Consider the following 25,787-nt stretch of genomic DNA (forward strand, 5'->3'; position numbering starts at 1 on the left):
TCGCATCCGCGTCTCCCGAGTTCTTTTGTCCCCTCCCCACCACCCCTATCAGAGCCGAACTGGGTGAAATGAGCGCGGAAAAGTATGAGATAGTACAGGCGAGGTACTTCGTAGAGAAGAAGACGACGACGACGACCGGGCGGCAGGGTCCTGCCATCGGGGCCCGGGCACGGGGTGGAAGGTGAGGAAGAAGAAATTATGACGGAGGCGGCCCCGGGTGTAACAAGGGCGAGGAGAGAGAGTGTGTTTCCGAGCCTCTGAACAGGCTCCCGGATGCCCCAGCAGCAGTTGAGCACAGCTCTTTTCGCCGTTTCGTTTGTTGGAAAGGGGGGGGGGTTCCTTTCTTAATATTTCAGAACATGACGGTAACTCATTTGACCCAAAAGCAACACCAGGGTCTGTCAAAACGACCAAGCCCGCACCCGAAGTGCCGCCGCCGCCGCCACCACTTTCGTCGACTGCGAGACTGCGAGACTGCAGTTCTCTCTGGCGAGTGCCATGTTTCTCTGTCCTGTCCTCTTCTTCTCTTTTTGGTCTTCCCACAATGGCCGCTGTTGTGCCCGGGTCGAACCCAGTCGGCCTGCTTCACGATCCCGGCCCACTCGCTCTCAAGACTGCAAGCTACACCAATACAGTGGTAAATAGTTAGTTAGGTATTTGTCCTTCTAGAAGAAACCCTCCCCTTTTTTTTATCTTGTTCGTCTTTAATACACAAAACAGTTGACCGTAGCCGTCCCTCAACGCCAGACTCAAGAGTGATGCAAAGAGTATCGTAAACTCCCTCCCCGACCCGGGCGTCGTCCTCCTGCCGAAGCGGATCCCAATCCAGCCCACGCAATCATCTTCTTTCCGCCTTTCTTTTTCTTCCTCTTCTCTCCTCTACCCCAGGCCCAGCGCAGCAAAGGCTTATACGCACAACCTGTAACTGGCGTAGCGGCCGGCCGTCTCCGAGGTGCGGATAATCTTGACGACCTGCCCGCGCTTGAGGCCGAGGTACTTGGCGACGGGGTCCTTTTGCAGGATGCGGGGCAGCTGCGTCTCCTTGAGGCGGTAGCGCTTGAGGAGGGCGATCTTCTCCTCGCGGCTGAGGAGGATGTGCTTGGGGACGAGCTCGTGCTGGGTGATGTTGACGAGCAGATCCTCCTCCAGGAAGCACTCGACCTTGGCAAAGGACTCGATGGTGATGAGCATCTTGCGGGCGGCGGGGGACAGCGGCACGTGGGTGACCATGATTCCCGACGTGTACTTGTTGCTGATGAGGTGGTGGATGAACTTCTTGATCTCCTTGATGCCGAAGGTCGTGTCGGCGAGGAACTCGACCCAGAGGGTGCCGCAATCGGGCGTCGGGTTCGGGTTATGGGCCGTCGGAGGGGGGCTGAATTTGCGAATCATGTCGGCGGAGGGGTTGGCGGAGAATTGGAGCTTGCCGCGGCTGTAGGAAAGCGAGATGTCAGTATGATGGCGGGATGCAATGAGGTGGGGGCGCGTACTTTACGCTGCCGTCGGCGCTGGTGTACTCCATCTTGAAGCGGTCGAGAGAGATCTGGAGTTCCTCCTCGGCGAGTTCGTAGCCCTGCAAGTCGTCGTCAGTACTCATGTCGTGGATTCGCGAGGTTTCCCGAATGGCACGGAGAGAGAACAAGACGGCGCCAGAAGCGCGCTTTCTTCAATTCCAAGCACGGAGTTGAGGGTGCCATACACGATCCGCAGCCATCTCGTGGGCCGTCCGCCAGGCTCGCCACAGCCTGGTAACCTCCTTGTTGACATCCTTCTGATCCGACATATTGGCGACGGCGTGTTTTTGTCTTCGAGACTGTGGCTCCCGGGGTAGGTGAAAGAGGGGTGGTCACTGCCGAGTTAAGAGGCTGGTCGGGATGAGGGCGTGGGTGGTGGATGGGTATCGCGACGGGGAGTAGGTTCGAGATCGAAAAAAGATTGGCGTCGCAAAACGGGTAAGTCAAAAAGTTCTGGCGGCGGCGGGTTCAGCCTTGCAGCCAGCAAAAATCTGAGTGGGGCGCTCCGAACGCAGTTCCTCTGTCCCAGGCCCAGTCAGAGCGGAAAGGTTTCTGGAACAATCGCCATGGGATAATCCGACACAGACATGCCGGAATAATTCCAAACGGTCCGGGTACGTATCTACGTACCTTGTAAAGGTGATTGACGGGACCCCAGCAGCAGGAACCAGGTGGCAGGTGCACGCACCAGCCACGGGCCACCCCAAGGGTCCAGAGTCACAGTGCGCGCACGTGCCAACGTGGACCTGAACCCCACAATCGATTCCGTGCAAAGTAGGTGGCCTTACCTTCTGGAGAAGTACCTGCCACGGAACCCAAAAGGGCGAATTTCAACAAAATTGGGGTTCCCTTTTTACGAAAAGTTCACCTGTTGCGCAGCCAACTCCGATCATCTCCTTGCACCACCACCCCTTTCGCTCCCCTTGTCGACCGTGGCAGTGCGCGCAGACACCAGCTTTGTCTAATTGACTGTCTATTGTAAAGGGCGGCCGACTTACCAACACAATGGCGGACACCACGAAGGCACCCGCTGCGGCGGCTGAGAAGCCCACCGAGACCAAGACCAGGCCGACCATGCCCGACGAGGCAGAGTACCAGAAGAAGCTCAAGGTCGCCGAGAAGGAGCACAAGGATGCTCTTGATCAGCTGGTAAGTGCCACCTCTGGTTCCATTGACAGACTGCTCTGCGCTCCTCTTGTCGTGCAAAGTCGCAGTCTGGTCTCCGCCCAAAAAATGACACATCCCCCTTGGGTCGCAAAATCCCCCCTTGGGTCGCAAGTTGCTTACAAGACCACCTGTACAGAACGCTATCAAGGCCAAGATCGATATTGCGATGCCCAACAAGAGCAAGGACCAGCCCTCCCCTACCCAGAAGCGTCGCCAGGAGCTCATTGCTCAGGTCAACGAGATCCGCCAGAAGCAGGGCGCCGGCAAGAACGCCCGTACTTCCAAGCTTGACCAGATCAAGCGCCTCGACGAGCAGCTGCGCTCGCGCATCACCGAGCAGAAGAACGCCCGGTCCAAGGTCTCCTTCAAGAGCGTCGAGGATGTCGACCGCGAGATCGAGAAGCTCGACTCCCAGGTCAACTCTGGCTCCATGAAGATTGTCGACGAGAAGAAGGCTCTCGCCGAGATCTCCTCCCTCCGCAAGCTGAAGAAGAACTTCTCCCAATTCGACGACTCTCAGAAGCAGATCGACGACCTGAAGGCCAAGATCAAGGAGATCAAGGACTCCATGGACGATCCCGAGGCCAAGGCCATGTCCGAGCAGTACAACAAGATCCAGGCCGAGCTGGACGCCATCAAGGCCGAGGGTGACGAGGCCTACAAGAGCCTCTCTACCCTCCGCGACGAGCGTTCCAGGCTCCACACGCTCCAGAACGAGAAGTACCAGGCTGTCAAGACTCTTAAGGACGAGTACTGGCAGCAGCGCAAGGCCGCCCAGGCATACGAGCGCGAGGCCCGCGACAAGGCCCGCGAGAGGAGAAAGGCCGACCACGAGCGCATCATCAAGGAGCGCAAGAAGGCCGACGCCGAGAAGTTCCTCGCCGAGGCCAGCGACCCCGCCTACCTCGAGGAGATCCGCCGCGCCAACAGCCTCCTCCAGTTCCTCGACCCCTCTCACAAGGTCGAGAAGGCTCCTCTCCAGGCTGACAGCGGCCTCAGCGCCCAGGCTACCCGTGCCGTTGACGACTCTGGCATCAAGGGCATGAAGGTTGTCTCCAAGAAGGACCGTGACGACGAGCTGTTCCCTGCCGTCAAGAAGGGCAAGAAGGGCAAGAAGGGTGGTGCCGCCACCGAGAGCAAGGCTGGCAAGTACAACTGTCCGCCCTCCGTTGTCGAGGACTGCGCCTTCCTGAACATCGACCCCCCCATGAGCGCGGCCGACGTTCCCACCGTCGTTGAGAAGGTCAAGGCCAAGCTTGACAACTGGAAGTCCGACCAGGAGGCCCAGACGCAACGCGTAAGTCTTTAGGAACCCCTGTTCCCTGACCGTAATGATGCTAACAAATGTGCCAGAACATCGAGAAGGCCAAGAAGCAGCTCGAGAAGCTCGAGGCCGATGAGGCTAACGGCATCACCAGCAACGGCGACGCGGTCGAGGAGGTTACCAAGGACCTTAAGGAGACCTCCGTTGAGGAGAAGGCATAGTCGATCGACTTGCTGATCCAATACATGTGCCTGGTCCAAGAACCCGCCTGATTAACCTGGGCTATGCATTTCCTGAACTCTCACGCCACACTCGGCGATGAGTTCTGAACAAGAAGCCCAGGGAGCTCATCCTCACAAAACAATACACGAATACACCACACACTCCCAACTTGCATACAAAAAATCTCGGATCCCGGGGGACGCGAACCTTTTTATAACTCTCTGGCCTGTTTTTGCGTCTTTCTAGCCCCCCTCGAGGGGCTTTCTTGTACTTAGCAGCTCCCCCTAGTTCCAGCCAAAAATGAGAGGAAAAGAGAAAAGCTTCTTCGATTTGTAAAAACACACAAAGGAGGGCACGCAAACCTCGATTATTGTTCGGTGACGTTCGTATTGTGACGGAAGATGATGCTCTGGGCCTGGCTCGTAGATTATCCTAATATCCAATCGCGAAATGTGTGGGAATGTCACCCCCTTTGCGTCGTATCAGAAATAGCTCATCCCCGCGTACATGTCTGTCCACGTCGAGCTGCCTTGTCCATGTAGCTAAGCTAAGCTAAGCTATGCCCGCCTGCCTCGACAGCTACGGCAGCAAGCTCTCCTATCTGGCAGGTACATGCAACTCCCGCGTCGCGGCCGCCCTATCACGAGGCTCAATCGCCGACATTGGTCCACTGCCTTGGGCTCACTCGTCGGGCAGGTGTGCTCACGCGTCATGTCAAACAAGGGAAGGGGGGGGGTTGTCAGCCGATGATATGACGTGCCGCTGTATGAGAAAATGCGTGGGAGTTGGTGGTTCTTGGGGGGCGTGTAGGAGTAAACATCCCTCTCCTTTCTTCCATCGGGGGGGTCCCTGCGTTGCGTTGACCTGCGTGTAGCCTCGGTAGCAACGATTCCGCTCCACTTCCCCAGGCCTCGCATCGTGAGACGGGGGGAAGAAGAAGAAGGAAAATGACGTCTCTGAATCGTAGCAAGCTGCCTCGCCTGGGTCGCATTTTTACACGGTGATCGTGGTGATCGTGTTAATCGCCTGCTTTCACGGCGCGCGTGGGAAGCTTGGTTAGGTGATTTTTTTATGTATCTTTTTTTTTTCTTTTTTAGATTCTGCTCTAGCGACCTCGTATTTCGTGGCTGTTTCCCCTGTCGTAGACTACTAGTTGGCAAAAATGGGTGGGAGGAGGAAGAGGGAGGGGAGAAGAGAACAAGAGAATACGGCCTGCGCCGTCGTAAATGCTAGCCATGATGAGAACGTTCCTCTTTCCTTTGCCGATACTCCAACGCCGACCTACCAAAAACAGACGGACGTACAAAAAACTAACGAGACTAAGCACGAATTTCTGTGTCTCTCTCAGCACATTAAGCTTGGATGAGCAAAAAATAAAAAAGAGTAAACCCGAAAAAGGGGGCGTCTCCGAGGGTGCCACTCCGTACTGTAATGCAAGACTCTGGTGATTCCGTGTCAAATACGCCGGGAAAGGGGCTCATGCAGTTCGTGAATCTCATAACACATACAAGTGTAACAACGCCGCGTTCCATACCAAAGATTGATCAATTTCCGGGGGGGCCATCCAGCGCAAAAAACTTGTCATCGCTGAATTAAGGGTCATCAAGGAGGACCCCATTGATAATAATTCGAACCCGGTGGCATCGGAGGAGGTGCCGTTCGTCCGTAATGGCCCGCGGGCGGCATGTGTCCCATTGGCGGCATGGGTCTCCTGTCCCCTTCTCTCAACCCTGGAGTTCTTCGGCTGGGCGGGTCTATAGGAGGAGGAGATGGCCTCCTCATGGCGAACGGATCTCTTTCATGACCACCGGCAGCGGCAATGGCTGGGGGGCCGGATTGTGGTCTGCCTGACAGCCTTCTCCCCGACTTCCTAGAGCCGCTGAGGGCGCTCAAAGGAGGGTCCTTGACGATGGGATCATCGTCGGGTGGGACGGTCAAGTCGACCAAGCTGAAGAAGTACTCCAAAACCTCGGGATATCGTTGGACGCTGGATTGCCAATCCTCGTCAATGCCACGCTTCAAAGACGCCTGCGCCTGGGCGAGCTCGCTGGGATGGGGCGGGGCGTGGTAGTAATGGTAGGCGGTGGCGTTGATACGGTCGAGGTTGGCGGCGTGAGCCGCCTTGCGGCGCTCTGTGAGAAGGCGGAAATACTCCAAAATGTAATCTTGGGCATGAGCTCGGACCCAGGAACTGATAAAAGAGTCAGCACTGAGGCCATCACCATTGAGCCACTTTCGGGCTTACCGGATGTCGTTGTATATCGACTGCATCATGCGATGCTCGGCCTGCTTAATGGCAACATCCAGCCCCTTGGCCTCGCAGTCGCATGCCACAGAAGCAGGAGCATTACATATCGCGCAGTCAGGGTCCATCCTGACAGTAGACTTGCGCGTTCGCGGCGTCCGCGGTGTGCGCGGTGTACGCGGCCTGTAGTCTCTGCTATACATCTTAGCGGGATGTTGCCAGACGGGACACTAACGGCCTGGCTTTATGTGGGAAGGGGTAGGGTCGGCGGGGCGGGGATATTGTACAAGGAGGTCAAGATGGTTCATCCACTACTAGTACAATTGACATTATTCCTCGAGACCCAGAATTTGGGTCTCATGGAGGAAAGTGGTGGGATTGGGGGGTTGAGGGAGAGGCTTGTGGAATGGGAAGAAGGAATGGAAGGAGAGAGGACGGCGGTGATGTACTGACCTGACTTATTATTAAGAGGGGGAATGGTAACAGCGCAGTAGAGCGTCGGCGGTAAGGGGAAGAGTTGGGAATAAACAAAACTAGGACGAATGAAGCGAGTTGCTGCCGTCCGCTGGTGCTATGTATCCTGCAGCATCGAAGCATGAAACGACGCAAGCAAGCAAGCAAGCAAGCAGCAAGCAACGCTTCAAAGCGTGCACGATGGAGGAGACTTTGTCGGCAGCAACGATGTTGTGGCAGTCAACACCGGACTCTCATTCAACGGGAAGCAAAATCAGACGGTGCGGAGAGGACGTGGGGAGAAGATAGTTCGATCCACGAGGGCGCAGGTAGATGAAGAGCAGATCGAATGGGAACGGGGTTTTGACTGCAGCGAGTGTCGTGGCTCGAATGCGAGCGTCTTGCGATATGCAAGTGTTGGGGGGTGGAGTGGCCCAATGGAGGGGGCAAGCGAGAGAGGTCGTCTGCCCGACGAAGTCCCAATGAGATCTGATCGGCGACCAGTAGGAGGCGGACTCTCTTCCTGCTGGAGGGGGAGGGTGGAAGATGGAAGAAATTGCAGAAAAGCCCAGCAGCCCACGAGGTCTGCAGACGGAGAACGGAGAACAGGTCAGTGAGTGGAGGGGCTGATTATGTGTGCGTTGTCGCCGCCCCTCGTTTCCCTTCGGTGCCGTTCCCGCCCTTGGGCTTCAAGGCGGTCAAGGACAGGGGCAGCAAGTAGGAGAGCTGCAGTCAGAAGAAGCCGCGGGGCGGTTTGCTGTGAAGCGGGGAGGGGGGAGGTTGGGCGAGAAGCGAGCGACACACTGGACCGCGCGAGACACTGCGTTGGTGGCCCCGCTGTCCAACGGGAGACACCGAAGAGGAAAGAAAGCGGAGAGGGGCAGGTAGTCGGGCGGGTCAGCTACCAGAGGCCGAGACGACCGGCGGGGTGGGGTGGCAAGTGGCTGGACTGCCTTAGGTAAGGTGGTAAAATAGACCTGCACCACACAGCGCCGTGAGACGCAGAAGGGACGAACGAGACGAGTGGAGGGGGGGGAACAAGAGTACGGACACGCACTAATCAAGACATCGCTGAAAACCACCTGGTTCCACTCAGTGCAACGTCGCGGGCCGTATTCACCAGTTCCCTGAGTAGCAACGAACGCCTGGCGAAGATCCGGCCCAGCGTTCACAAAAGGCGAGCTAATCCCCTCGAATCTTCCCCAGCCCTGCTTTGGAAATGGTCAGACCATCCACCCAGTGTGTCACATCGCTTCCGCCGTACAGACAAACGACATCTGGGTTTGCCTTTGGGGGGGCGGGCTGCTGCTCCGGTGCATCTGCGACCTATGCTTTGGGTCGCGGGTTCTGGCTGGCTCACCGCATCTTGCCCCGTGCAGCCAGCCTCTCAACCAGAGCCTGCCGCAGGTGGGTGAAGCATGCCTTGACAATTCGATCTGTCAGATTTTGGATTCGTGTAGAAGCTGTGGCAATCCGCCATTGGTAAGCTGCAGCACTGCTTTTCATGTGGCCCCGGGTCGACCGGGCTGGGTTGGCATTACAGTGGTCTGCCACGGAGCCTCATCTCGCGAAGTGAAGGAGTGACGTTGAAGAGGCTGAAAAGACAAGCGAGATCCGCCGTTATACTCCTCTTCCTCAGGCAAATTGAGCAAGGGAGGCAGTGCACTGGGCGAAGACATCACGTCTCAGCCCCAATTGTTTCCCAGTGATTTGGGCACTGGTCCGATTGACAGCGCCGTTCCGTGGTTGATCCCAGTCTCAAACGGCTGCTCCCGCCCCTGCTGGATTATATAATCATGTTTCTTATCTTATCGTAATGGCGCCGCCAGATCCCAAAATTTCCAGAGCTTCATTTCGTCCGAAGGAGTCGCCAAACCTTGACGACGACCGGCCACAACCGGTGTCATACGCGAGACGAAGATGGCGGCTAGATGTTCAGGCGGCAGTTCCCTCTTTCTCCCGTTTCTTTATCCCTCACTATTCCTCTCCAGAGGCACCACGGCGCCTCGCCTTGCCGCGAGAGCGTTCGCATGCCGCCGCCATAGCTCGACCCACGTCGCCCAAGAACCGCCGTCCAGTCGACTTAACCCGGCTCCCGACGACTACTCCGCGCCAATCTTCGCCGATAACGCCCAGCTTACCCTCTATGCAGGCCCCGGTGGCCATGGTTGCATCTCGTTCTTCCGCGACGCATACCTCCCGGACGGTCCACCCAATGGCGGCGACGGCGGCCATGGAGGCAACATCTACATCCAGGCAGTGCATGGCGAAACATCTCTGCACAAGCTGGCAAGGAGGCGCTTCATTCGCGCCGGAAAAGGGAAATCCGGAATGGGCAGCTCAAAGGGTGGTCAACGTGGAGACGATGTCATCATCACTGTACCCGTCGGTACCGTGCTTCGCGAGGTCAGCAGAGAAGACCCCGTCGCCGAGGACGCGATGCTACAGCGCACATTGAAGGCGCAAAGGAAGGCCGAGAAACGAGCAGCACGGGAGCGGGAGGCGGAATTGGCGAGGCGACAACTAGTGGACGGCGTCGAAGAGGAGGAAGACGACATGGTCGATGAGCAAAGCAAAAATAGGAAATCGAAAGTCGAAGAAGACCTCGACGAGCCTGAGGACCCCGACCGCAACAAATTCCTTCTATATCCAGGTCTCTCGAAGAGCGACCTGAAGACGATCTCTCTTCCCCCGGCTCCTCGCCGTCAGCGTCTTTATCATCAACCACCTGGACCGATCCAGCTCGATTTGTCACGCCCGTCGTCGCAACCCATCCTGCTTGCCGTCGGTGGCATCGGCGGCCTTGGCAACCCGCACTTTACATCGCGAGAGTACCCGCGGCCCATATTCGCGACCAAGGGCGAGCGCGCTGTTACCATGGAGATTGAGCTCGAGCTAAAGCTGCTTGCCGACGTTGGTCTCGTGGGTCTGCCCAACGCTGGCAAGAGCACTCTGCTCCGCGCGCTTACCAATTCACGCACGCGCATCGGCAACTGGGCTTTTACGACGTTGCAGCCGAACATCGGCACCGTGGTTTTGGATAGTTACAAAGGCCGGCCCGTTATCAAGAGTTACAAGCGGTATCCGACCGCCGACTCTGGACCCGGTGGCCCCGGCGGGGAGGAGGTCCTGGTCGAGCAACGGACCCGCTTCACGGTTGCGGATATCCCGGGTCTTATTGAAGGTGCCCACCTGGATCGGGGACTCGGCATTGCATTCTTGCGCCATGTCGAGCGTGCCGGCGTGCTCGCCTTCGTCGTCGACCTCTCTGCGGGCCCGGCCGTGAAGGCACTCAAGGCGCTGTGGAAAGAGGTCGGCCTCTACGCCCAAATGCGTGAGGAGGAGGAGCGCGATCGCGAGATCGACTCCCGCATCGACTGGGATCTGGCATCCGGCGCTCGCGATCAGCAAGCGTTCGAGGGCACCATGATGGTTGCCGACGCTCCCCCGACGCCCGAGCAGCCGACCGGTCTGCATATTGCGGCCAAGCCTTGGTTCGTGGTCGCCACCAAAGCAGATCTTCCCGAGACGCAGGAGAATTTCAAGGAGCTGAGGCAATACCTGGACCAGATCAACCAGGGAACCACGCCTCATCCGAGCGGGATCGAGAACGCCTGGACGGAAAAGTGTACCGTCATTCCCGTGAGCGCCATCAACGGCCAGGGAGTCGACCGGATTGTCCATTGGACTGTAGGATTGCTTGACGAGTAAAATGTATCATATATGTGTGTACTATCATTGTATAATATCACTTTGTCGGTGGGGGTGACTACTTCACCGTCTACAACCACTCAGTTGCTGCAAAATGGATTGAGCCGCGCACTTGACAACGGAGACGGATGACGGTGCACGTAGCATGATTCGGCTTCACGGCAATGGCGCGGAACCACATCTTCAAGCAATGAACTCATGTCAGCTACACCAGCGTGTGCATATCGGTATTTTACAAAGGGTCCTCCTTCTCGATAATCCTGTCCGCCGAGTCCCCTGCAGATCCGAGCCTCACATACCCGCCCGCAGGACAAGCAGCCGTTTTAGCTTATCAAAAGCCAGTGATTACATTCCCTGGCATGTCCAATCGTGGACCATCGCCCTGCCAGCCCGCTCAAGAAGCACGGCAAATCTACATCTTGTACGCGTAGCCCGACTCGTGCTCCATCATGTCGAAAGTCGGCTTCCCCGAGAACCACCCCGCAGGCTCCGTGCCGATGGACTTGTACGTGAACTCGGCGTCCTCGGCGTCTATCTTGACCGTCTCGTGGCCCCTGCCCCCCGCGGCGGCGTCGGCGAGGAGCTGCTGGTGGCAGCAGCGCTCGAGGCTCAGGAACCAGTACACGCAGCTCTCGACGCTCTTCCCGCAGGTGATGAGGCCGTGGTTCTGCAGGATGGCGGCTTTCTTGTCGCCCAGAGCCGCCGCGATGCGGAGGCCTTCCTCCTTGCCGAGAACGATGCCGCCAAAGCTGTTGTAGAGGACGATGTCCTCGTAAAAGGCGCACGTGTCCTGGCTGGTGATGTCGAGGTTGCGGCCCAGGGTGGAGAATGCCTGGCCGTAGAGGGAGTGGGAGTGGGCTACACACATGATGTCGGGGCGGGCTTCATGGACGGCGTGGTGGATCATGTATGCTATAGGGGGTTGGGTGTCAGTTGGGTAACTGAAGAGGGTAGCCGGCCACTAAGGGCTGTGAAAGTTTGGAAAGAGAAGCATACCGGCTGTATTCAAGAGTTTAACTGGGCCGCCTTCGATGACCTCTCCCTTCTCATTTACGCGAATGAGGTCGGATGCCTTGAGGAGCGGCCAGGGGACGCCGAACGGGTTCAGCCAGAAGGTGTGCGGGTCAACGGGGTCCTGTATACACCAGTCAGATGTTTGTGAACGCGAGGTGAGATTGTCATTGGGGAGGGGGAAGGTTGAAGACGTGCCCGAACTGTAATGTGGCCGGCTACACCAGCGTCGAAGCCGTTCTTGGCAAAGATGCGGAAGCCTAGAGCCAGCCGCTCCTTGAGATGCTGTCGTTGCTGGTACGGGTCATCGAATTTCTGCGGCCTGGGGAATCCCGCCGTTTCGATAGTCTTGGTTCTGTCCTGCTTGAGAGTGCTGGGCGCGCTGGGTACGCCATTGCCGTTGGTGTGGGCGGCGGCTGAGGCGTCTACCTGGGGGAGTTGGCTGACTGACGTTGGAGGGGCCATGATTTTTATTCCAAAAAGCACTTTACGTTAGAAAGGGAATTGTGGCAGCGAAAGAGAGACAGAGAGAGACGGGGTTTTGCTTTTAAGAGTCGGTCGTATTTAAGTTGGTCAAAGTCAGGCAATTGTCGATCACGCCGCCCGTCGATCCGAAAGGCGCGCAGCTGCTTTATACGGATAGCTCGTAACCTTTCGGCCTCCTGACTTCGCATGCCGGTCTCTAAGCTAACGACAAACCCAGTCCCTGTCGGGGACAGCTTCTTAACGAAATTGAACTACAGTTTGCGGGAATGACAGATAGAAAATGCGGCGTGAGTTGCTAAGAGGCTCCGACTCCCGAGGTAACAACCCCGCATTGTACGCTCTGATGTCGGGCCATCCTTGAATTGAGTGCTTCGGTGCCCACTCCACCCCGTTGACGAGGACCCAATCGCTTTCGGGATATTAGTACAAAAGCATACTCCCGCCCTTCACGGTACATTATGCAGCGGCGAAATTCGTGGATCCCATTGCAGGCTGCAAGTGGCGGCGGCGGGGGGCATGCATTTGTTGTCATGCTCCCTCGTGACCGCGATGGAGCTTCAAGGTCTCAGGAGTTCGAACTATCCAGTAGGGGAAGCCAGAGAGCTCTCATGAGTAGTATCATAAATAAACAGCCAACAACCTCGATGCATGATTGCCGATATGTCCGCGCCGATTAACGAAAACGCGCACCTGGGAACCCACGAGGTTGAGACGAAGCGTAATGGCCGTGAGGAAGGTTGAAGGATGGAGCTGTCTGGATGCGGTACGTCTCTCATCAGATTGAGCGGATACGAGCCGGGGCAGACCCTGGGCTGCAGGGGTGCGATGCGGGGTGATAAGATATCCACAGGCCTCGCGGCTGATTGGCCAATCTACACCCATCGAGGGGCTGCGCATTCCACCCGAACCTCCAACTTTTTTTTCTGGTGACGGCAAAATTTCACACCGCGCGACACGCCGACTCAACTCACTTGCGATCCCCTTCCATCGCAACTCACACACGTGCGCAACAACAAACCAACGCACGTCAACAAACCGACATCATGGGTCGCAAATTCAGAGTAAGTCCAGTGCTATCCGGTACAGTCATCATTTGCGCTGACCTTTGTAACAGGGAGGAAAGAAGGGCAAGGGTGGACGCGGCGGTGCCACCGGCGGCGCTGACCGCGGTCGTCAGCCCCGAAGCGAGTCGTGGCAGTCGTACCCTGCTGTCAAGAAGGAGAACGAGAGACTGCAGCGCTACTACAACACCATCATCGGCCTCTCGGAGGAGGAGCAGGCCCCCTTCTGGGATGCGCTGCGGAGAGATCTGCCCAACAGCTTCCGCTTCTGCGGCTCCAAGGGGTAGGTGGCAGCCACTCTCGACCATGTCCTCTTTCGCAACGGTGCTGACCTTAACCCAGCCACGCCTTGGCCGTGAAGAAGCTTCTGCAAAGCCGATACATGCCCGAGATCGAAACGATCGAACACGCTGATGGACGCACCGTCGAGCCCCCCAAGCCGCTTTCCTGGTACCCCAACGAGCTCGCCTGGTGGATGACCACCCCGAAGAACATCATCCGCAAATACCCTCCCTTCGCGGCTTTCCAGAAGTTCTTGGTTTCGGAGACGACCGTCGGAAACATCAGCAGACAGGAGGTCGTCAGCATGATCCCTCCTCTTTTGATGGACGTCCGCCCGGGCATGACCGTGTTGGACATGTGCGCTGCCCCCGGCAGCAAGGCTGGCCAGCTTCTCGAGATGATCCACCAGGGCGAGGAGGCGAGAGTCAGAAAGGTTCTGCGCGCCTTTGCCAAGGAGGACGGACTTGACCTCGGCGAGGAGACGGAGGAGGAGCGCCAGGCAGACCTCTCGGCCGACCCGTCCGATTCTGGACGAACCACTGGCCTGCTGATCGCCAACGACGCCGATTACAAGCGAGGACACATGCTTGTTCACCAGCTCAAGCGCCTCGGCTCCCCGAACCTGCTCGTCACGAACCACGACGCCACCCAGTACCCCGCGATCAAGCTCCCCTCGGACCCGGCCACCCCGACCAAGCCGCAATACCTCAAGTTCGACCGTATTCTTGCCGACGTGCCCTGCTCGGGTGACGGCACCCTGAGGAAGAACATGAACCTGTGGAAGGATTGGCAGCCCGGCAACGCCCTGGGTCTCCATGTGACCCAGGTCAGAATCCTGCTGCGCGCGCTCGCCATGCTCAAGGTTGGAGGTCGCGTTGTCTACTCCACGTGCAGCATGAACCCTGTCGAGAACGAGTCCGTCATCGCCGCCGCCATTGATCGGTGCGGTGGCCCGGACAAGGTCGAGATCGTCGACTGCAGCAACGAGCTGCAGGGTCTCGTCCGAGCCCCCGGCATGCGGAAGTGGCAGATCATGGACAAGTCCGGCCGGTTGTGGAGCTCTCAGGCCGAGGTTGACGAGTTCACGAAGGCCAGCGCAGACGGCATTGCGCCCGGAAGACTTGTCGAGACCATGTTCCCGCCTTTGGAGGGCAGCGTGTGCGCCGACCTCCCCCTTGAGCGCTGCATGAGAGTCTACGCCCACCAGCAGGACACCGGCGGATTCTTCATCACCGTGCTGCAGAAGAAGTCCGAGGTCAAGGTCCGCCCCGAAGACCAGAAGAGCGACGACGCCGCGAAGTCAAACGGAACAACAGCGGCTGCCACGCCCGCCGCCGAGAACGGCGCCGAGGAGACCCCCGAAGCAAAGGCCGAGGAGGAGACCGCGGTGGAGGCAGCGCAGACCGAGGAGAAGGTCGAGGTTTCGACGGAAGAAAAAAGTGAGGAAACGGCCGAGGCCAGCGCCGAGGATGCTGAGCAGGAGGCTACGAACGGCGTCAAGCGACCGAGAGAGGACGAGACGGCTGACGGTGAGACCCAAGAGACCAAGAAGCCCAAGCTCGAAACGTCGCAAGCCAAGCCCCAGAGAACCAACCGGAACGTCCACGGCCGGGTTGAGGAGCCCTTCAAGTACCTGAACCCCAAGCACGAGGTCATCCAGCACATCAAGACATTCTACCACGTCTCGTCGCGATTCCCCGAGGACCGCTTCATGGTCCGCAACGCCGTCGGCGAGCCCGCCAAGGCGATCTACTACACCTCCGCCCTCGCCCGCGACATCCTCGTAGAAAACGAGGGCCGGGGCATCAAGGTCATCCACGGCGGTGTCAAGATGTTTATGAAGCAGGACGCCCCCTCGGCCGAGGTCTGCCGCTGGCGCATCCAGTCCGAGGGCATGCCCATCCTTCAGGGCTACGTCGGCGAGCAGCGCGTCGTCCGTCTCACCTCGAAGGAGACGCTCCGCCGCCTCCTCATCGAGATGTTCCCCCGCATCGCCGACGGCGAGTGGGAGAAGATGGGCGAGATTGGCGAGCGGGTGCGCGACATCGGCATGGGCTGCTGCGTGCTGCGCGTCGAGCCCGACGGCACCGACCCGGCTTTCAGCGAGCGCATGGCGCTCCCGCTGTGGAAGAGCATCCACTCTCTCAACCTCATGCTTCCCAAGGAGGACCGGACGGCCATGCTGCTCCGCATCTTCAATGACACCACGCCCCTCATCAACAACAGCCTTCAGAAGCAGAAGCAGATTGACGAGGCGGCCAGGGCCAAGGCGGCCGGGGAAACCTACGTCGCGGAGTCGGAACTCATCGACATTGAGGATGCCCCCACGCCGGAGGAGATGGACGCCGAGCCTACAGCCGCCGAGCCGGTCGCCGAGCCGGTCGCTGAGCCGGCCACTACCGAGGACTCTTAGAACAAGTCCGATGCGTACGTTGACGAGTTGTGGGCCCCCGGGAGCAAGAAGATTGCGCGGGAGGCGAGGAATTATGCGACGCGCGGCTGCGGACGGTTGGGAAGATTCCGGGTGAGCCCTCGTCCATAACGCGGTTCCTTGCCCTAGAATTGGCGATTGGACGAGAGGTAGGGTTGGATGACGGGGAAAATGTATGAGTACATGAGAATCGTTGAGATGGGCGTTCTACAGTCTAAAGAATAAAGGATCATGTCACAAGTCTAGACTCACACTTCGTCTGCCTTACTGGCCCGGGTGTTCCTTCGTAAAGTGAGGCATGTATTGGCTCTGGTCAATGATTGACGCAGGTCGAATCCGAGACCGTCAAATCACCGCAGCCGCCCAAAGCGAGTCCGCAGACGCCACAAACATGATTCGCCTTTATACGAGTTGTTTAAGGTGAACGGTCTGTCTCTGATGTATTTTCCTCGAAGATAGTCTCACCCACGTGAATGAGCAAAAAGAGAAGCAGAAAAAAAAGAATGTGCGCTTCAATCGCGGACGGGAATTGAGCCCGACGTGGCTAGTATGATGTTAGATACATTGTTGTATGTTGTGCACAAGGGAAGGTGAGCTTACGGGTCGAACCCACAACCTTGAGATTAAGAGTCTCACGCTCTACCGATTGAGCTAGCCGGGCAGGCTATTTGGTGGTGCTGGAGGTGAATGGGATGAGGGGTTATTACGGAGGGCCAGCGCCGGGGTTGGTGCGTAGCTCCAGTGAGTGGGGGAGTGGTCTTTTGTGCGTGTGCGTGTGTGTGTGTGTGTGTGTGTGTGTGTGTGTCGTGGACTGGACTGGTGTAATTTCCATGGCTTTTTAAAAGCGACAGGACTTCTTCAAATTTGGCTGGCAGAGTAAAAGTGTACTGGAAAGTGTGGTGTAAGTGAGAGGCGCGTCAACGGAATCGGCCTCTCTGTTGGCTTACACCCGCCGGGGGCTTCGTCTCAACTCAGCGATTCCGAATACAGCCCTGGCGGTTAAGGAAGCAGTTATTTCTGTTATTTCTGTAGTGGGTTTTTACCAACATGGACTTCTATTCTTTCCGTTTAAAGAGAATTTGTTGCGCCTCTTTTTTGTTCGTTGGCAGTTGAATCCTACGAATCCCAAGTTGCGAGGGGTGCGGGGTTGGCGGGGACATGTCAGTCGACAACCTGTTTCCTCTTCGCATCGCAACTACACCATGTCATGGCATTGAGAACTGACTATCGACGCTGCTAACCAAGGGGTATCCGGGATACTCCTTTAGAGGAAATGAGCCGCCAGACTTCCAACATTGACGGCCCCCATTCAGGGCAAAGTCACAGGAGCCCATTAACACACTTCGACGGACTCAACCCTCCTCAGCGGAGCCATCAGGGCCTACAACCCCAGCCTTTGCACCCTGACACAGCCCGTCTCTGTAGCGCATGCCAAAGGGCCTTTAGCAGGGACTCTGTAAAGGTCGACGACTTTCGTCGGCGGCGTCGCAACCGGCACCATGCCTCCCTCGAACATCTTGCCAGGGCCGTCGGGGACGGCTGTGGCTTTTGCAGGCGCTTCGCGAGGCACTCTGCGGGAGCAAGCATTTCGACTTCGTTGAATTCGGACATCATCCTGCACCCGAGACCCGAGCCCGTACGCCTCTTCTTCGCGGGGTCGGAGCAGCATCTGGGGCGCGAGTGGAGGGAGGGCGACCTCGACGACCTTGTGTGTTTTAACCTGGCGAGGCGAGGCCCGGGTAAGTCTCCCTGCGCGTCCCTGCAGTTTCGATGTTTGGTGTCGGAAGTTGTTCAATCCAAGTTGACGTTCTATGGTTGACGCAGACGATGCCGTGCCCGCGCGCCTGGATCCATGCATGGACTCTGAAGATACCTTCAGGGTTATGAGCAAGTGGCTCGACTACTGTGTCAGCAAACACGATGGTTGCACCCGGCGCACCGGGAATTCTACTGCATGGTACCCGACCAGACTGGTTGACGTCGGGCCTCCGGGAAGTTCTGTTTGGAATGTCCACATCGCCACACAAGAGCCCCCGCCGTTCCTCTCTCGGGGCTATCTCACTCTCAGTCACCGCTGGGGCCCATCGCCATTTATACAGCTCACCTCGGACACTCTCGCCGAGTTCCAAGAACCAGTACCCATTGAATATCTCCCCCGGACTTTCAGGGACGCCGTCTCCCTGGCACATCGCTTCGACATACGATATGTGTGGATCGACTCTCTGTGTATTCTCCAGGACAGCCGGGAAGACTGGCAGAGAGAAGCGTCGACAATGCAGGACGTGTACTCGCACTCGGCCTGCAACATCATCGCGGCACACTCGGACGGGCCACAGGGGGGGCTCTTTAGAGAGCGGGACCCGTCGGTCTCGGAAGCCTTCCTCGTTCGCTCGGAGAGGAGGGACATACCATCAGGAGACTACACGGCCTGGGACGGCACCGCAGTCCTCGACGACTACTCTCGGGCGCCGCTGAACAAGCGCGGCTGGGTCTTTCAAGAGCGGCTCTTGCCCCCCAGGTCCCTCCATTTCGGCAAAGACCAGGTCTTTTGGAAGTGTTCGCGGCTTTTTGCCTGCGAGAGCCTGCCCGACGGCATTCCCCGGAGCCAGGACGAGAGCGCCGAGGGGCCCGGCAGGACGCTAGCCCGGCTCCACAGGATATCGAAGCTCGGGCAGTCATCCACGCAGGACTCCGAGGAGGCTGCTGAGATGTGGGAGGATCTGGTCGAGGAATACTCTGGCTGCGTTTTGACGTACGAAGAGGACAAGCTTGTGGCCCTGGCCGGCATAGCCAAGATCTTCCGACAGGCCACGGGGGACAGATACCTGGCGGGCCTCTGGGGGTCCCGGCTCGTCTGGCAGCTCTGCTGGAGGCTGAAGGGGCCGGCGGTTCAGGAACGCCGATCCGCATACCGCGCGCCGTCTTGGTCGTGGGCGTCGGTGGAAGGCCAAGTATCCTTTGACGCTGTGGTGAACAGCGACGAGGAAATCGTGGATCTCGCACGCGTTGTTCAGTCAAACGTGGTACCGCTATCCGGAGACGATACCGGGCAGCTCATCGACGGCTCTGTCATTTTGGAGGGCAAGCTTTACGCCGTTGAGATACTGGAACGGGCGGGTGCGGGGGTCACAATCGTGGTAGATGGGCGTACGGGGAGGCTAGACTATGACCCGTTTGTGTTTGATCGCCGCGAGGAAGAAGAGCCGCACGCCGGCCCTCTCTTCCTCCTGCCCATGTTGCGCTCTCGGGAGCGGCCCGTAAACGCCGCAGGAGTCGAGATCACGGGCTTGGCATTACGAGAGGCCAGCACTGCAGATGCCCGGGCCGCGGCGGATGAGCACAGTTACCGGCGGGTAGGGTACTTCAACTTCAGACCAGACGACGGGAAAGGGAGTCGTCTCATGTTCGGGCCGGCGGGCTCTGAGTCATTTGCCGACCATGAACGAAGAGACGACGTTAGAAGCATTGAAATCATGTAGACATCCCCATAGACTCGGCGCGCGTGTGTGCCCATTCGATCGACGCAAAGATGTTAGCGCCGGCCGTGGCGCCCAACTTCGTTTGCAGAAACCCATCGAGCCACAAAATGAAGGACAATGCAAAACCAGCACTCGCATCATCCCCTTGGTTTGCCAACGGCCCCATCGACTAGCCATTCCCGACTCACCCCGTGAAACCTGGCGCGCGCCTCTGGGGCCTCGACTGAAGCATTCGACATAGACACCGAGGCCAGCCTGACTGTGGTGGCAAGGGCGCTAACTCGAATCGGTGGTCGCGATGAATCCGACAGGGGTCGGTCGCCCAATGGCATGTTATTCTTCGTCTTCGCCAACAAGGAGACGAGGCCCCCAACTCGCAGCCAGCACCCCCTCCCCCGACGTCGATCCGCCACCCTCTTCCTTGTGATTCACGTCGGTTTCCATTGCAATTCTCCCCTTTATAAGCGTTTAGGATGAGAAAGATGTTCTCTTCCGACTCTCTGGACTATCTTGATATCTCGAGGCGGCATTCCGGCGGGTGGGGGGGAAGGCGGGAAAGCCAGCCACCTTGACGACGACTAGGGAAAGGCCTTTCCAGGCACGGCACCAAATCCGTCGCCGTCCTACCGCTTTCGGCATACGGCACGTTGGAAGACCGTGGCAGGTTAGGCCGGCCCACTCGAGCATGTCGGCTCCGGCAACTCGCACGGCGACCGCGCCCTCCAAGCTACACTCACACCAGCCCCGCTCGTGTTAGTGGCCACGGGTCCACGGCCAGTCGACGAGTGCGGAGGAGTCCACTCGGGCGAGTTCGGCAATGGGCCCGGCCGAGATGGACTATCACACACGCACACAAGGCTACCCGTTCCTGCTCGAGGTGGCTCTCATGGTCGAGGCGCTTTGGATGATGAATGGGGGTTCATTAATATCACACACACGCACACAAGTCAATAGTTGTACATGCCAAGACGGACGTACAAGCATCAGTAAAAGAAAGAAGGGGAAGGGGGAATCCAAGGTATAAGTTCACCTCGTAAGTAAAGGGCAATGCCTGTATTGGGAGCGAAAATCGCTCGAGATAGAACATTACCCATCCCCTTCCTTTCCTCGCCCCTTGACCTCCCTTCTCGGGGGTGGCCAAGAGTCCGGAAATCCCCCGGGTGCTTCATACAAAGGAAAAGTTTCATTCGTCCCCTCATCCACTGCGCGAAGAATCGCCCTTCCCCCGGTCTTTCATCCAGGTTCCAGCGAAACCGCATATAATGTTTCGTCTTTCTCTCTCTTTCTCTCTCTCTCTCCGCGTCTCCGTCTCTCTCCTATTCTATCAACCACTCTCCCATCGTCTACCATCTATTCGTCTATGGGGGCATGTCGGCGTTGAAGTATAAAGGCGTAATAATCTTGACGTTAAAAAGGAAAATGGAGAGGGGTGGGAATTTAGCGGCAACCGACAAAAAAAAGGGGGGGGTGAAATGTAATCTTCCCAACCACGTGGCAATCCAAACTCATATCTCTTTCTTTTTCTTTTCCTCTTCTTCCCCCACCGTCTGGGTTTCAAGGGAGATGGGAGACAACGAGAAGAAGAAAAAATGGAAGGAAGAAAACGAAGGGGCGGTGGGGGGCTGCGGAAACGAAAGTGCAGAAGGCGCAGAGAAAATCTGGCTTCACACCCACACACATCCCCCCTTACCCCCCCCTTTTTTTTTTCTCTCCTTCCCCTTTTCTTCCACTCACCCGCCCGCAACACCAGACGGGAAAGAAGAAAAGAAAGCCCTCACCCCGAGACGTAGTCGCCGGCCCGTTCCGCTACAGGACGAGAGCAGCAACGGCGGCGGCGGCGGCGACGGCGGCGACACCAAGGACGGCGCGGTTCTCAGGGGCCCCGGCCGCGACGACGGGAGGCTTGCTGCCGTTGCCGCCGCCGGGGGCGCCGGTCGGGGCAGAGACGCCGGGGTTGGCGGACTGGGCCGGCTGGCCGGGCTGGCCGGGCTGGTAGTTCTGGTAGGTGCCGTAGCCGGCGGCGGGGGTCTGGATGGGCGGGCTGGCGGGGACGGGGGCGGTGGGCTTGTCGCCTTCGCTCTGGTAGGTGGTCTGGTGGAAGGAGAGGGAGATTTAGCACCATGTCACGGAGTACAAGGAAAGGGAGGCACAGCGGTTTGTGTGTGTGTGTGTGTGTGTGTGTGTGTGTGTGTGTGTGTGTGCACTTACGTAGGTCTGCGTGCAAGGGCAGTCGGGGATGACGAACGTCTTCGGCTTGTCAATGACGTACGTGCGGTTGTTGAAGTACAGCGTTGTCGGCTCCGGGCAGTACGTCGTCACCCGGTCCCACACCTTCGTGACCGTGAAGGTGCCCGTGCCGTTGTAGCCCGGGGGGTGGATGGGGCCGGGGACTACGTAGGCGGCCGACGCCGAGGCGGCGGCCAGGGCGATGGTTGCGACGACGGACTGGATCTGCATCTTGTCTTGCTGTCCCTTTTGCCTTCTTCTTCTTCTTCTTCCGCTTTTTCTCTTTGTTGTTCCGGGGGGGGACGCGTCTTTCCTATACCGTTTTGGAGATGTCTCACTGTCGGGAGGTTTGCCGAGGGAGCGAATGCGAGTATCGAGATTTGAATAATAGATATTAATGGAATTATATAAAAAAGTTTGAATTACTGCGTCTTTGCGATGTTTGTTTGGTTTTGCGGTATTTCCTCTTTTTGTAACAGTTATAAGTGAGTGACTGGGGCCAGTTGAAGACAAAAAAAAAAAGTAGGGGCGGGCGGGTTGATCCTCCGAACGAACGAAAGATGCAAGTCCTGTGGTGTGGTGTGCGTAAGGGTAGGAAGAGGAGAAGACACGACGCCGGAGGGGGACTGAACAGCCGGCTCTTTATGTCGACAAGGCCCTCTCTGTCTACCTACTCGGCATGGAGAGAATAATCAGCGGCGGCCGAAGAGCCTCGGAGGCATGACGTGACGGGCGAGAATCAGGAACCCGGGCCAGGAACACTACAAAATTAAACACCATGCAATCTTCCCGAGACTCGCTCGCGTCCAATGAGGTCCTCCGACATCGCGGCCGGGAATGACGGCGGAGCTCTCCCGGGCCCGTGTTTGGTGTGGCCTGCCGAGGGCCAAGAATGCTTCTACCGGCCTCCGATAATGTAGTGCATTCCAGGCGTCGGGTCCAGATGCGAAGACCTCACGGGAAGCGGGTAAACTAGCATTGCCTTTTCTCTCATTCGAGGGTTTTCTGCACTTCATTAAAACGGCATTCCGGGCACTGCAAGATTTGTTTGGTACTGCTTTGATATGCTTTTTCTTTCATTCAGGGTCAGGTCGGAGGAAGGTTGAGCGTCTTTCCCCCAACGCAGGGTCGAGGAGCTCTGAAATATGTACAGTTGAGTCAAGTCGCTCCACGACCGCTCTCCTCCCTTTTCGCCTTTTCCCTAGCCGCCTCTTCCCTTCCGTGATGTCTGCAAGACATCACCCTCCAGCGTGCCAATGGGCAGCAGCGGAGGCCATTTCGTCCTCCACTCTCTGACCAACAAAGTCGTTCATCAGTCGCCGTTGGCTTGTCTCGGGATCGTGGTCGAGACTTGCGCTTTCATGCCGCCCTTCTATGATCGTCCGCCCCGCCAGCCAGTTATGATTCAAACAAATGAAAATAATTAAAAGAAACAAATGAAGCCCGCATGTGATGATGATGACGTGATCATGTCCCACGGACTCGGTTTCGCCGACTCATGGGGTCTCCTTCTAAGAATAGTCCATCCCCAACGCCTTCGTTTCCAAAAGAATCCAGATGGCGACCAAGATCGGCCCGCGTGGGGCCCTCTGTCGGAAAAGTAAAAGATCCTGCCCACCGCCTGGTAATGAATCAAAGACCACCGTGTATGCACATGATTATGGTTCGAGGAAAGTGCCGTAAATGCCAGCTTGGTCTTCGCAAACCGGCACCGGAGAGGCGAGATTCTAGTTATGCAAGTCGGTCGTGTCGCGATGAGAAATTTGAGCATAGAAATGCCAATTCTCAAGCTTGATAAGGGTATATTTTTTTTTTCGTTTTTCGGGAGGGGCCTCGTAAAAATTTTCGAGCGCTCATTTGCGGTTCGATCTGCTCGTGCTGCGTTCTAAGCCACGGCCGCCGGTAACTGCGTCAAAGTCGTAGTTCTTGAGAGTATGCTCGTACTTGGGGCTTCTCAGGAATTTGGGGACCGAGTCCTGCAGAAATTGGGTTAGTCCACAAGTCCAAACATTCCGGGTTCAATGACGGAAGGGGTAGACATACGCTCGCCATCAGCTTAAACACGGCATTTTGGGCATCCTCGAACAAGGACATGACCTCTTGCAAGGTGTCAATCATGGCAACATCTTGGCCGACAGCCTTCGTCATCCGGGTGGCCAGGTTGTTTCGGAGCTGGTGGTCGATGTTCAATTCGCAGGGAGAACCGGGGGCGAGGAATGCGTTATAAATCCCGTAGGCCTGCGCCATGATCTCCTTGATGCCATCCATCGAGCTCGCGTTGGGGTTCTTCTGGGCGACCCTGATCGCCTGCCGGCAGCTCCGAACAAAATCGTCCACGTCCAGGTAAAAGGACAGGTTCTCCTCGCAATGCGTTTCCCTGAGGTTCTCCCTGAAGAGCAAGCGAAGGGCGGCGTCGTTGAGAATCTTGTCCAGTCTCTGGGTGTTGGAGTCTCGCGCGATGGCGTTGCGAGACGGCACGACGGCTTCACTTTCCGACGTTCTGCCTCTTGTGCCGACACCGTTGATCAGATCCTTACCCTTGGCCGTCAACTGGTAGATGGAGTGCTTGGTCGGCTGGAACAGGTTATTGCTTGGGTATTGTGCCATGTGAGCGCGGTCCTGCACGACGGGCTCCATCAAGTCGTACTCTACGAACAGGGACGCAATGTCGTACGTCTCCCGCCTGTCTACGGTTGTGCAGCAGTCCATCAGCCAATCACCGGCGGCTTTGCCAGTAAACGTATCCTTGTACGTCTTGCCGTTGACCTTGCGCTCGCTAGCCATCTTCACACCGGTAAGACCGTCCTTGTAGTCGCTCAAGGAGTCGGAGTCGGCCGAGCTGACGCTCGATTTGACGTTGGGGCCATGTGTGCCAATGAATCTCCTGAAGATGACCTCGATAGTACCGCGGTCGGTGATGAGCTTGTCGGTCTGGCCGTCCCTCTCCAGAATGACTAGTTGCGACAGCGTGGCGCCGACCAGCTCGGCTATCGACTTTTGTTGGATACCGTTGCGGGAGCAGAAGCGGTCCAGCACGGTGACGCCCTTGGGAGTCAATTGCCACACTGAACCCTTCATGTTATACACTTGCTGGTACTTTCCGTCGGCCGACTCGATAAACCTTGCCTCGAGGAATTTTTGGCAGATTGAGCGAGCCATGTCCTTGGCCATGGAGAAGGTCGTTGTGGTGGTTGTGGTAACTATCCTGGAGGGATCCTTTGGGTCGGGCATGCGGTTGGACTGGGAGAACTTGAGGGAACCCAAGTTGTTGATCGCATCTTCGGACAAGAACGTGTTTTCCACGCGTGTCAAGCGCACTCGGTGTGCGGATAGAGGCAGTAGGCTGACAAGCAGTGTTGAGAAGAGGTCTTTGAAATCCTACGGGTGCGGTTTGTTAGCCATCGCTGCCGGCGGGGTTGGAAGTGGACTGGGAACAACTGGGAGGGGGGGCAATTGATACGCAGCAGTCGCGGCCTGCGCATGTTGCCCAGAGAGGCGATTTGACGGCTACTAACCTTGGTAAATGGCCGGTCATCATCCGTCATGCGGAGAAGTCGCGAGGATGTTTGATGCATTTTGCTCTCTATGCTCGGCTGTCGGAAGGGGAGAGGCCTATTGGGGTCGGTCTCGCTGTATGGTTGAGAGGGTATGTCGTGCACCAGTGATACCTGGCTTGGATACTTGCCGTCGAACTGATTGAGGGTGCTGCTTGACGACGACGAGTAGTTGGAAGGACTCCTGTAACGCGGGGATTTCTCTGGCGGGCCAAAACTGGCAGTGTCGGATGCAGACTCGGGGATGAAAGACGCCCTGCCTAATGCGGAACTGGAGGCGCGCTGGCGGATTGACTGGTCCGAGGAAAAGGTAGCGAGTGCGGACTGGGTCTTGTCAAAGGCAGCGGCAGCGAAGCCAAAAAGACCACCAGAGCGTTGCAGCTTGTAAATGGAACTGGTTGATGGCGAGTGGTGATGGGAGCGATACTGCGGGCGGTTCACGGAGGGAACGGCGTGGTAGGGGTCGGTCGATGATGATGTAGTGGTGGCAGTAGCTGGCGGAGGAGCAGAAGTGGTGGTGGTGGTGGTAGCAGCGGTGGATCGTGGATCGGCACTGCTGGTAGGGTTGGGGTTGACTTTGTGTGTGGGAGGTTGAGAGCTGGCCTCGGTTGACAATGGCTCGTGGTTCGGAGGTCGGGACGTCTTGGAGACAGCAGCCATCTATTGGGAAGGGGAGGTTAA

General features: G+C 57.5%; 9 protein-coding genes across 9 annotated transcripts; 4 read left to right on the forward strand and 5 right to left on the reverse strand.

Annotated features, from left to right (window-relative positions):
- Positions 1-906: 906 nt before the first annotated feature.
- Positions 907-1,783, reverse strand: EsH8_VIII_000562 (DNA-directed RNA polymerase core subunit RPB5; the record flags this gene model as incomplete). Its single annotated transcript, XM_083269604.1, has 3 exons — positions 907-1,432; positions 1,491-1,573; positions 1,700-1,783. The coding sequence occupies 3 exons, from the start codon at positions 1,781-1,783 to the stop codon at positions 907-909; spliced, it is 693 nt and encodes a 230-aa protein (XP_083129372.1).
- A 736-nt stretch (positions 1,784-2,519) lies between these two features.
- Positions 2,520-4,166, forward strand: EsH8_VIII_000563 (uncharacterized protein; the record flags this gene model as incomplete). The annotated part of the gene is made up of 3 exons (XM_083269605.1): positions 2,520-2,663; positions 2,818-3,978; positions 4,035-4,166. The coding sequence occupies 3 exons, from the start codon at positions 2,520-2,522 to the stop codon at positions 4,164-4,166; spliced, it is 1,437 nt and encodes a 478-aa protein (XP_083129373.1).
- Positions 4,167-5,769: 1,603 nt separating this feature from the next.
- EsH8_VIII_000564 (uncharacterized protein) lies at positions 5,770-6,540 on the reverse strand (the record flags this gene model as incomplete). The annotated part of the gene is made up of 2 exons (XM_083269606.1): positions 5,770-6,358; positions 6,413-6,540. The coding sequence occupies 2 exons, from the start codon at positions 6,538-6,540 to the stop codon at positions 5,770-5,772; spliced, it is 717 nt and encodes a 238-aa protein (XP_083129374.1).
- A 2,245-nt stretch (positions 6,541-8,785) lies between these two features.
- Positions 8,786-10,576, forward strand: EsH8_VIII_000565 (protein MTG2; the record flags this gene model as incomplete). The annotated part of the gene is made up of 1 exon (XM_083269607.1): positions 8,786-10,576. One exon carries the CDS (start codon positions 8,786-8,788, stop codon positions 10,574-10,576), a length of 1,791 nt encoding a protein of 596 aa, XP_083129375.1.
- Positions 10,577-10,988: 412 nt separating this feature from the next.
- EsH8_VIII_000566 (class II aldolase/adducin domain protein) lies at positions 10,989-12,052 on the reverse strand (the record flags this gene model as incomplete). The annotated part of the gene is made up of 3 exons (XM_083269608.1): positions 10,989-11,488; positions 11,573-11,711; positions 11,786-12,052. 3 exons carry the CDS (start codon positions 12,050-12,052, stop codon positions 10,989-10,991), a joined length of 906 nt encoding a protein of 301 aa, XP_083129376.1.
- A 1,064-nt stretch (positions 12,053-13,116) lies between these two features.
- Positions 13,117-15,829, forward strand: EsH8_VIII_000567 (tRNA (cytosine-C5-)-methyltransferase; the record flags this gene model as incomplete). The annotated part of the gene is made up of 3 exons (XM_083269609.1): positions 13,117-13,134; positions 13,188-13,417; positions 13,477-15,829. The coding sequence occupies 3 exons, from the start codon at positions 13,117-13,119 to the stop codon at positions 15,827-15,829; spliced, it is 2,601 nt and encodes an 866-aa protein (XP_083129377.1).
- Positions 15,830-17,120: 1,291 nt separating this feature from the next.
- EsH8_VIII_000568 (HET domain-containing protein) lies at positions 17,121-19,326 on the forward strand (the record flags this gene model as incomplete). Its single annotated transcript, XM_083269610.1, has 2 exons — positions 17,121-17,586; positions 17,672-19,326. The coding sequence occupies 2 exons, from the start codon at positions 17,121-17,123 to the stop codon at positions 19,324-19,326; spliced, it is 2,121 nt and encodes a 706-aa protein (XP_083129378.1).
- Positions 19,327-21,132: 1,806 nt separating this feature from the next.
- EsH8_VIII_000569 (uncharacterized protein) lies at positions 21,133-21,783 on the reverse strand (the record flags this gene model as incomplete). Its single annotated transcript, XM_083269611.1, has 2 exons — positions 21,133-21,417; positions 21,535-21,783. The coding sequence occupies 2 exons, from the start codon at positions 21,781-21,783 to the stop codon at positions 21,133-21,135; spliced, it is 534 nt and encodes a 177-aa protein (XP_083129379.1).
- A 1,622-nt stretch (positions 21,784-23,405) lies between these two features.
- On the reverse strand, positions 23,406-25,766 carry EsH8_VIII_000570 (regulator of G protein signaling domain-containing protein; the record flags this gene model as incomplete). Its single annotated transcript, XM_083269612.1, has 3 exons — positions 23,406-23,528; positions 23,596-24,930; positions 25,068-25,766. 3 exons carry the CDS (start codon positions 25,764-25,766, stop codon positions 23,406-23,408), a joined length of 2,157 nt encoding a protein of 718 aa, XP_083129380.1.
- Between the last annotated feature and the right edge of the window lie 21 nt (positions 25,767-25,787).

Source organism: Colletotrichum jinshuiense, chromosome 8 (assembly GCF_051148585.1).
Source record: "Colletotrichum jinshuiense chromosome 8, complete sequence".
Classification (NCBI taxonomy): Eukaryota; Fungi; Ascomycota; class Sordariomycetes; order Glomerellales; family Glomerellaceae; genus Colletotrichum; species Colletotrichum jinshuiense.